The 11,018-nt window shown below is 46.8% G+C and overlaps 1 protein-coding gene across 2 annotated transcripts in view; it reads left to right on the forward strand.

Annotated features, from left to right (window-relative positions):
* ST8SIA2 (ST8 alpha-N-acetyl-neuraminide alpha-2,8-sialyltransferase 2) overlaps window positions 1-7,851 on the forward strand; it is a 119,041-nt gene extending 111,190 nt beyond the window's left edge. For both annotated transcript variants that reach the window (XM_006885191.1, XM_006885192.1), the window contains one exon: window positions 7,566-7,851. In XM_006885191.1, coding sequence (XP_006885253.1) covers window positions 7,566-7,851 — 286 coding nt within the window. The remainder of the gene's footprint in view (window positions 1-7,565) is intronic.
* Window positions 7,852-11,018: the final 3,167 nt, after the last annotated feature.

Here is an 11,018-nt window from a genome sequence, read left to right on the forward strand (position 1 = left end):
AACCCAGGCCCACTGGATGAAATGCAAAGAGAAAGTTCGTGAAATGGATTTCAGACCTCAGCTGGGCAGGAAGGACAGAGGGAGGGAAATGGATGCATAAATGTGCTTTGGGAAGTTTGGAGAGGGGACAGGAGGCATGAATTGGGCCCAGCAGACCAGAAAGTTGAGAACTGCCTCTCAGACAGCACAGTGTGCTTGAGTGGTGGTCACCTGACAGCGGGATCCCAGGTAGCCAGCTGGAAGCCTCCAGGTGGCACAAACAGAGTCTTTAGCATCATGGGAATGCTTCAGAGAGGAGCACCAGTTTGCCCCTTGGCCACAGCTCTAGCATCTGTGTTCGCAGAGCTGATGTGGGACCTTGATGCTTGGGTGACCCTCTAGCCTGGAGCCAGGCGGGCAAGGGCCTTGCACTCATTCCTGCACTGAATCTCAGTTCACCCATCTGCTTCCACCACCTGGACTCCAACCTAGAAACCTCCATTGGTCAGTGGCAACTGGGCAGAAAGGATACCCGAGTGCCAGCCCTTTCTGCAGTCCTGGGAAGGCAGATGTGCTCCTGGCTTTAGCTAACCCCTGCCTGCTTGCAATTGAGGAGGTGAAGACTTAGGACAAAAAAGGCCATCTATAGAGCAGTGCATCTGTCCCAGGCCTGCAGGCCTGCTCAGCATCTTGGCAGGAAATGTGATACACAGGGGATCTCACATATGTCAGAAACTCCTCATAAATATTGGCAATACCTCAGCCCACCCTTACTCTAGCCTATAGGAAGTCACAAATGTAAAAGAAAAAGATAAATGCTATAAGCTGAGTGAACTGTAAGAACGCAAACACAGATGGTTCCAAGAAGCCTCTCTCCCATTCTCCCAGTGATCACTCACTGACTCAACGATCTTTGGTGCTGAGGTCCCTATTACAACAAGGTGGGAGAGGCTACAGACTCCCTGCAGCACCACATTCTGGGTCAGGGCACAAGTGCATGGGATACTCCCAGGAGAGGCACTTAATACAGTTAAAAGCCAAGACAAAGACCCGAAGAAGCCAAATTAGAAGTCTTGAGCATACCATGGACCATCTAGGAAAAAAATTAGGTTTGGCTTGGAGAGGGTGAGACCAAGTTTCTCCTTTGAGACTAGGATTTTGAAGCTTCATCTCACATACTTACGGCACGTGGCCAGGAGAGACTGATCCTTAGAGAAGGATGTCATGCTTGGAAGGGTGTGGACGGACAGTGCAAGAGATGAAGACCCCACATGAGATGGATTGATAGAGTAACTGCGACAATGGGGGTAGGTGTGTCAGAGTCGGTGAGACTGGCTCAGGATAGAGCAGAGTTCAGAGCTATTGTATACAAGGTCTCTATGAGTCACAGGTGACTCAACAGCACATAACAACAACAAAAACAAACATAGTATCTGAAAGTTGAACAATAAATAACGATGACAGAAGAATTGATGCCTTTGAGTTGTGCTGGAGAAGAATATTGAATATCTAGCGGACTACCAAAAGAATAAATTAATGTTTCTAGGACAAAGTGCATTCTTCTAAGTGGTATAACACTGGTCTGTCCATTTGCTGTACAGAGGTAACTCATGGTTGCTGTGATGCTAAACACTGTGACACTGATGTGTCAAATGAGATAATGATTACCCATGGTGGACATTGTTTGGTGAAGCTTCCTGACTAAAATGGGCTTGGAAGCAGGAGTGGCATCCACTTCTGAAACAGCTTGCCTCCAGAAACTCTATGAACTTAGAGAAACAACGAAAGTTATACAAGTGTCCAGATCTTTCATTCATAAGGTCATTATGAGTCATCTACAACTCAACGGCACTTAACAACAACAAGAGAAAGTGCAACCAGGGTGCTCCTTGGAGACAAGGATGTTGAAACGTTGTCTCACATACTTTGGACGTGTTGTTGGGAGGAGCTAGTTTTTGAAGAAAGACCTCAGGTCAGGAAAGGTAGTGAAGGAGAGAAAGACCCTCCACAAGATGGACCAACAGAGTGATTGAAGCAACTGGTTAGAGTCTATCAGGGATGATGAGGATGGCAAAGGAGACGGCAAGGTCCATGTCCATTGTTCATGGTGTCATTATGACGTATAGTCAACTCAAAGGCACCAACCAAAGCAGCGCTTCAAGGCTGTGTGGTCCATAGTGGCATGCCCAGCTTCTCCAAAGGCTGTGTGTCTGGGTGGAGCGCCAGCTCTTTGGGAGAAAGATGGACAGTCTCCTCCCATTACAATCTGTAGCCTCAGGAATCCAGTGGAGGGTTGATATGAATCAGAACCAACTCAGCAGTGAGTCTTCATTTTAATCTGAATGGCTGAGCTGGGGGGGCAGGGCTGTAGGGGGAGCTGCCTGAGCCAAGAATGGCTTCATGAAATACCATGACCACAGGGTTTTCCATGGCTCATTTGTGGAAGTAGATTTCTTTCTAGTCCTGTCCAATATCACACAACACACATTACAAGGACTTGAACCCAGGTCTCGTGCACAGAAGGCAGGATTTCTACCACTGTGCTAGGGAAGAGAAGAAGCAGTGAACATGTGTAGTATTTCCACAAACACTTGCCCCCATTCTTTTTCACTTAGGTTATGTTTGCACTCACTTGTGCTGTTGTCCTGTTTTGTACTTTTGTCTCCTCCATCTGATTCCCAGATGGGACCTGGCTTCGGGAAGTTTTTTGGCATAGACACAAGGAGAATGGAGGAGAGGCATGGAATGAATGGTTCTCAAATGATAAGCTTATGAAACATAGTGCTAATCTAGAGGGGCGCCCAGGAGTCCTCTCCACACCGACCTTGACTGTCTATGACTTCCTTTAGCAATGGGACAGGTACGGTCAAGGCCTGATACACTTAATTATAATAAATGTCAGTGTGTCCTTGTGGTGCAATGGACAAATGTTTGCCTTCTAACTAAAAGGCCCAGAGTTCAAACTCAGCAACAAGTCCACAGGGGAGAAAACTTGGCCCTCTGCTCCTGTGAAAATAGCAGCCCAGATGCCCTGATGAGGGAAGTTCCGAATTGCTTCAGCAGCACAGAGCACAGCACACCAATACTAGAGGGTTCACTGAAGGGGTGCAGTAATTAAGAACCAATAACCTGTTTCATTCAAAGTCTAATTCTGACTTCAAAAATTATTTAAGATTGGGTCTTTTGAATAGTTTGGGTTTCCCTTTTCTGACCTGCAGAAGGAGAAAAAAGAAGGTGTCACTTGGACTTCTAGAAAGTAAGGACAACCTGCCTACAAACACACATGCCTTTTAACTAAAAAGCACTTCAAATAATCGGAAATGGCTTCAACTTTCGGCAGCAAGATGTACAGTGTTTTGGTGAGAGGTGTCTGATGTGGAAAGTTTTGGTGGCCCAGTTGGTCAGAAGTTTCACTGGTAACCCAAAGGTGTTGGTGGTTTTGTTGTTGTGCACAATCAAATCCAAACCGACCCAGAGCTGACCCTCTGGCAGGCTGTCAGAGGCAGTAATCATACAGGGGGAGGACATTGCCCAGCCTTCTCCCACAGAGCAGCTGGCGATTTGAACCATCTGCCTTTGGCATTGCCGTGCAAATTCTTACCGCCAACTGTTCCAAGGGAGACAGTTTCCCTCTGTGTGGTTCACAGCCTATGAAAATGTTCTATGATTCAGCTCTGAATTGGTTTTGACTCAGTAACAATAAAGTGAGTGTTCTATGATTCAGCTCTGAATTGGTTTTGACTCAGTAACAATAAAGTGAGAGGGGGTAGAGGTATGATGTAGATCAACATCTGGGACAGATTAATAATTTAGTCGATATGCTTCAGTACAAAGTCATGCACATGGCTTTGGGGAGCAGTCATGGCAGAAACTGCACTAGCCTTCATGTCTTTTGAGCAGTAAATTTTTTCACAGTGACAAAAGCAGTATGTATCCTCTTAAAAGACATTGCGATGTCCTAACTCAGGTAGAATAGCCTCTCCTAGCCATATGCTTGAAATCTGTGAGATAACGCTTTGTCATCATCGCCGCCAAGGTGCACTCTAGATGCACTTGGTCCAAGACACATTTGTTTGTTCTTTTTTGTTTGGCTGAGAGAGGCTGTTCCTTGGAAAGCGACATCATGCTTGGAAAGGTGGCGGGTCTACGAAGGACAGGAAGACCCTCAGCCAGATAGACGGACACGGTGACTGATGCAATGGGGCTCAAGTGTGTCTGGAAGTGTGAGGATGGCACAGGATAGAACAGGGTTCAAATCTGCTGTTCATAGGATCACTGTGGGTTGCACTCAACTTGATGGCACTTAACAATAAGGCAAGCAACTGAGCAGGAGGTCTTTGAGGATGTTGTAAGTTGACTTAACAGAAGGTTAGGCTGGGTCTTGATCCCATCTAGTGGCCTTCTTAGAAAACAAAGACTGAGGACCAAGGAAGGACAAGCACGTGACGATATATCTCCAAGCCAAAGGATGTTTTGGGCCACTGGGAGCTGAGAGAGACAAGAAGGGACTTTAGAGAGAGCATGGCCTTGTCATTACCCTGAATTCAGATGTCCAGGCTCCACAAATGTGAAGCAATAAACTCCTCCTCTTAAGAACTGAAATGTGCTAAAACCAGGGTTCTTTTTATCTCTTACCATTCACTGTTACTTCCCACGAAAGGGTGAATTGAGGTGACTGTAGTTAAGTGAACTGACACTCACACAGTGGCAATTTAGCAAAATAAGTGAAAATGAAAAAAAAAATGGTTTGTTAAGGTAATAAGACAGGCATGCAGTGAAAGGTGATGGTAGTTGTTTTGACTGTATGTACAGCCAAACGGAAACCTGCTGTATCCTGTGCCATCCTCATCAGCTCAGACACATAGAGCCCATTGATGGAGTCAGTGTCAGTCCATCTCATTGGGAGTATTCTTCTCCTTCGTTGACCCTTCATATTTCCAAGCATGAAATCCCTTTCCAATAGCCTCACCTCGCTAATGTGCAAAGCGTGAGAGATGAAGCTTCACCATCCTTGTCTCCAAGGAACACCCTGGCCGCACCCTTCTCCAACACCACTACTCAAAGACATCATTTCTTCTGCCATCCTTAGTCATTGTCCAGTTGTTGTTGTTGTTGTTATGTGTTGTCGAGTCGCCTATGACTCATAGCGACACTATGTGCAAGAGTCCTAAACTCTGCCCTATCCTGTGCCAATCCCACCATCTCCGACACACCTACCCCCATTACCCAAGTCACTGAATCAATCCATCTCATCAAGGGTCTTCCTTTCCTACACTGTCCCTCTACCCTCCCAAGCATGATGTCCTTCTCCAAGGACTGGTCCCTCCTTGCAACATTTCCAAAGTATATCAGACGGAGCTTCAGAATCCTTGCCTCCAAAGGAGCAGCCCGGCTTCACCCTCTCAAGGACAAATCTGTCCAGTAGGCTATGCAAAAGAATTAATATGAAAAGAAAAACAGAGGGCAAAAGGTAAAGGACCCCTGGAAAAAGAGACATGGACCCAAACCTTACACCATACTACCAGCAGAAAAGGAGGGGGCAAGAGAACCACCTCCAGCTGGGCACATCTTTTTTTGACCCTCAATCTCATGAGATGTGGTCATAGTTCATCCAGCCCCACCGGGGGACTTGTGTGATTGGGGAGGGGGCTATTTCCTGATGTAACTACCTATTAGCTCCTGCTGGAAATACTATCATACTTGTGCAAGAGTAATAATTTCCTTCTCCTTTACTGGGAGATGTCAGCCCTTCTCCATGAGAGTGACAGAGCCCACGTAGCTGTTATAACCCTTAACAAGAACTGCAAACTTTGTTACTAGCCCTGGAAAATGAATACAGGCAACTACACAGGGTGTTTAAGGACAGAGAACCCAAAACAGGGATAGGGAGTTTATGGCAAGGAGTTTTGTTTTCCCACCAGCAGATACATTGCCTGTAAAGGGATTCATCATAGGCTCAGTAGAAATTTTTACTACCAACAAAGGAGCTAGAGTCCACGGCACAGTGAGTGACAAGTGCAAGTGGAAAGAGCAGCAGTAGAAAACAAGAATGGGGGCAGAAATCAATGTTTCCACTGCTGCAGAAGCTGATAGTCCTGGGCCATCGCTCCTTGGATGGTATCTTGTGTGTCATCTGGGCTGTGTGCAATCAGTACATATTGTTGCCCTTGGCAAGTTGATTTTCCTCTCATGGCAAATCCATATGACTATATCATTGATTGCAAAAGTGAGAAAAATAGTTCCAGTTGGAAAAGTGACTTGCAATATAGTTAGTGGGGCAACTGTCACCCAAACTCAAGTCTTCTACATTCACTGCCCTGAGCCTCATTGCCTAGGGTATATAGCGGAAGTAGGCTTCATCCTTCATGAAAGTACACCAAGATATACATTATCTGAGGTACAGCATTGTGCCTGGCTCCACACAGGAACCTCTTCTGCCCCCCCCCCCTTTCCATTTCCTCCCATTACCACTTAACAGATTCAGAAGTGGACACACCAAGAATTCCAGGCTTTGAGAAGACCACGTGTGGACAACACCCAGCCCCACAGGGCAGGTTACTGTAGAGTGACCAATCAGTTCTCCATCTAAGTCACCCACAACCCAAGGCAGGCAAATGGGCAGGGAAGAAAGGAGGCTCAGGGAAGGTCGGAGGTCAAGGGCATAGATCTATATCAGGGTCAGGTATGGCAGTGCACGGGGGAACCCAAGTAGCTCTCTGAAGGCTGTGTGACAAGGACAGGTGTTTTGTCAGACATTAACAGATTACAACCTATGGGCCAAATCCAGATACAACCATTTTTATTGTCTCAGGAATTCTGACTGTGCAATCTATAGGGTATTGTGCTGCTCTGGTGTTTAGAATCCACCAGCAGCTCCACAAATGGGCAGTCTCCTCTGTGATTTACAGCCTCTGAAATCCTGCTGGAGGGTTGGCTGTGAGCCACGGCACTGAGCAGCGGGGAGCTGAATTGATGAAGTCCCCAGGTGATGCCAAAGGTTAATGCGCTTGACCGCTGGTCTGATGGTTGGTGGTTCCAGTCCACCCACAGGCACTTCAGAAGAAAGCCAATCTACTTCCAAAAACATAGCCTATGAGCAACAGTTCCTCTTTCACACACACATCTGGTCATGACTCAGAGGTGGTTCCATGGCATCTGATTTTTGTTGTTTGCTTCAAGCTATTGGGGCTACAGTCACAGAGTTGTGTAGATTCTCCAAGGATCAAAGAACCTAAAAATTCACCATCTGATCCTTTACAGAAAGTGTGCTCAGTGCTATTTGAGATTTACATGTCTGATTTCCTAGTCGAATCCTGTCGCTGTGTCCCTTAGGCAAGCCCCTCATCTTTTCTGAGCCTCCCCTTAACATCTGCATGGACTGACAGGGAGGCACCACTCATTAGTGACTGAAGGGGTAGGTTACTTGTTTAACTGCTTGGATGAAAGGAGCTGCCACTTATAGCCTGACTGGTCACTATGTTCTGGGATTATCAAGAGCCAGGTTTCTGAGAAGGGTGATACTATCTTCTTACTGGGAAAGATAAATCTCTAATGCTTTTTCTCTCTTTTTGTACTTTCCCCTCTAGATACTGGCTAACCAACAAAGTCCACATCAAACGACCGACCACTGGCCTCTTGATGTATACACTGGCTACACGTTTCTGCAATCAGATCTTTCTCTATGGCTTCTGGCCCTTTCCACTGGATCAGAACCAGAACCCTGTCAAGTACCACTATTATGACAGCCTCAAGTATGGCTATACCTCGCAGGCCAGCCCTCACACCATGCCCTTGGAGTTCAAGGCCCTTAAGAGCCTGCATGAGCAAGGGGCCTTGAAACTAACTGTTGGCCAGTGTGACGGAGCCACGTAAGGCAGGGATCCCGTGGGACTCAGTGGCTCACATTTCCTGCCAGCTACACTTCGGGCAGATGGGAGTCAGGGCAGCACAAACAATAGAACAAGCAGGCTAGTGGTTTTCTTTGTTAAAGTGTAAACAGTGACCAGAATATATATATCTCTCTACCTGCATATATATATTGACCTGAGTATTTATAACTGTGTGGTGTTCATCTAGCATTAGGCAGATAAGCCACAGGAAGAAGGTGTGGAGGACCCACCTGAACCGGACTGGGACTCAGTCCATCTTTGGGGTTGGAAAGACTTGACATAAAATAAGCCAGTCTCATGACTTTAGATGACAAACTGCCTCCTGGGCTGGAGGATCTCTGGGCTAATGGATGAATGGAGAGCCACCTGTCAGCTGCCCTGAGCTTCTGGGATGTGTGGACTCTGGGCAAGCTAAAACCCAGAGGGGACAACTTGACCAAGTCTAAATGGTTGTTCACAGAGGAGAGGGAGGTTGGAGAGTCCAGCCACACTAATGAGCACAAGAAAACTATGAAGCAGACCCGCATCAGCGTGGAGGGCCTGGTTCCACGATGGTAACTGCCCAAGGAATAGCTCGACTGACATGTTCTAGACTGGCCTTGGATCCATGGAGAGAAGGCTAAAGAAAACACAATGGACAGTTCATGTTCTGGCTTCGCAAGAACCACCAAGAACTGTAGATGGAGGTGGCCAGTGAGACTCAGCCAGAGCATTCAAACTGTGTTTTTGAACAATCAAGGCTACCTGCTAGGGGCTAGAAATCCACCCCAAGCAAGGTGGAAGAGTCTCCACGTTTTGTTTTGGGTTCTTTAAAGAACTCGGGTCAGTAGAGGAGGAAGTAACCCTGGGTTTTCACTCTAGGAGTTAAGCCTCCCTCTGCCCTGTTAAAATGTCACATGAGGGACTATACTGTCCCCTTCACCACCAGGGAAACCCCAGCAAAAAGTTGAAAGGGAACTATGAAGATTAATTTCATCCTTTCTAAAGTCTATATGATTGCCTTTCTGCGTGCCCCACGGAGTCTAGAGGGGGCCCTGAGAGAAGGTGAGGGCAGTATCCAGTGCCGTCTGCATCACACGCCCGGCTCTGTGGGGCCTCTGCGGTGTCAGGGTCACTTTCTCGTGACTTTCATATCTGATGGTCATACTAGCCAGTACTGAAGTCTTCAACTCGTCAAGAAGAGGTTCCAATACCCATTCCCCTCCCCAGCTCTCTGTAGATGAATTATTTCGAAAATGTGCAAAATCTACCTTCCCTTATTAAGATTCATCTTTAAAATTTAAAAACAGGAGGAGGGGGACCCAAAACACAAAGCCAAACAAAATATCCAAGTACAAAACACTGGATACAACCTCCAGGGGAAATCTGGGCTTGATGCCAATAACTTAGGAGCTGGGGTCATAGGTCACATCAGGCAGAAGCCTTAGCTGGCCACATTTGTTAGACATATTACCTCGCCTGATAAATAGCAGTGTTTTAAAACACATTGGAAAGATAAGTGAAAAACCATTATCTTGAAGGTGAAGGGAGTTAAGAAAAGTAATCAAGATCTGCTTCTAAGCGTGTGAGACTGGACTTAATTAATCAATGGTTATTCGGAACAAGACATTTTCTCTAAATTAATGGCTGATGGGAAGGGAGTGGAGGCAGTAGGAGGGTACTCTGAGCCATTAACCCCGAACCGAAGGCTTCAGCGCTCGCAGTGAGCACCAGGATACCTCTTTGGGGCTTTTTTCATTGTTGTTGCTTAAAGTCTGAGGTTTGGGATTTGCATTATAAAATGAATATTTTAAAAAGCAGCAGCCTTAACAGCCTCGGTGGGAGCTGAGTGGTCCCGATTCCTCTCGAGAAGTGGAAATAATTGCTAACATATATTACACTTCTCCAGGGCCTTTCATCTTGAGAATCTCAAAGGGCGTAGGAGACATTTCATTTCTGAAACTTGCAGTGCCTGGGGAACAACGAGCATTGCCAGAGCACAGGCTCAGTGGACTGGCCGAGGCACAGAAGCTAAGGCCCTTAATTCCAGAACTTTCCATGGTGATTCTGAGGGGAGCACAGATGTCAGGTCCTCGAGTCAGCCCTGTGCTTTTTCTACCACCCCCTTCCTGCAGAGGAGTTTAAATGGCTAAACTCTTTGGAAAATATGGCTTTCTTAGTCTTGATTTCTAAAACCGATTGCTGGGAGTTGACATGCAGAGAACTCTTTCAACTTCCTCCAGGTTTCCTCTGGAAAAGGGCTGGAGATCCAGTACAGTCAGCACGTGCCTCACGCTACGGATCAGTAAGATCTATGTAGCCAACAGGTTTTGTCTATTTGTGGAGAATTCCAGGGGCCTTGACTTTGCCCCATTTCTCTTCTTTCTCCATTTGGCCCCACAGTTGGGAGACCATCTGTCTTCCCGGCCTGGTTAGAACTCATTTTGGTATAAACCAGCTAACTCTTGTTGGTCCCAAAGAGTCACAGTCTGTTCCCATCTGTTCCCATCTCCCTGATCCTCTGCCTCGTAACCACAGAGGTTCCAGAGAAGGCACTCCAGAGAAGGACTCAAGTCAGCCTTAGCTGAGCTCCTCTTCCAGTCATCTCTTCTGGGCCACCAGTGCCCATCACTACCACCTACCCAGAATCCCCTACACCTGCTCCATTCCCCTCAAGTTCCCAAATAACTCTGTCCTCAGCCTTTTCCTTCTCTGACGAGATGACGCCATCTGAAATAAGATCACCCCGTCAAATCTCTTGGCCCCTTCACTTCCATGCTCATGGTTTCTAAGAAAACAATGTCCTTCCTCTTGCCTGTTACATTTTGTCTAACATTCAGTCACCCCCTCTGCTGCCTCTGTCTTTTCTACTCACCTCCATGCACTAGTTCTGACCACCTTAGACCCGGGAGGCTCCTTCACTTTCCTTTCACCACCAAACTTGGAAAGAACTTTCTGGCACACATGGCTGGTTTGCCTCCTGATCTCCACCTGTCAGTTCCTTCTTTCCAGGCTTCTACTCCTGGTATGCTCCTGGTGTCAGTGTCCCAACACCCTCTACGTGACATCAAAACACCACCCTCATCGTGAAGCTGTTTGCATCGCTTGACAGTTCCAACCACTGCTGGAGACTGCCTGCTTTCTTGATCTAAGACATGGCATAGACCCAGC

The sequence above is a fragment of the Elephantulus edwardii genome, unplaced genomic scaffold (assembly GCF_000299155.1).
Source record: "Elephantulus edwardii isolate Elephantulus edwardi_28Jun2011 unplaced genomic scaffold, EleEdw1.0 scaffold00041, whole genome shotgun sequence".
NCBI classification, from domain to species: domain Eukaryota; kingdom Metazoa; phylum Chordata; class Mammalia; order Macroscelidea; family Macroscelididae; genus Elephantulus; species Elephantulus edwardii.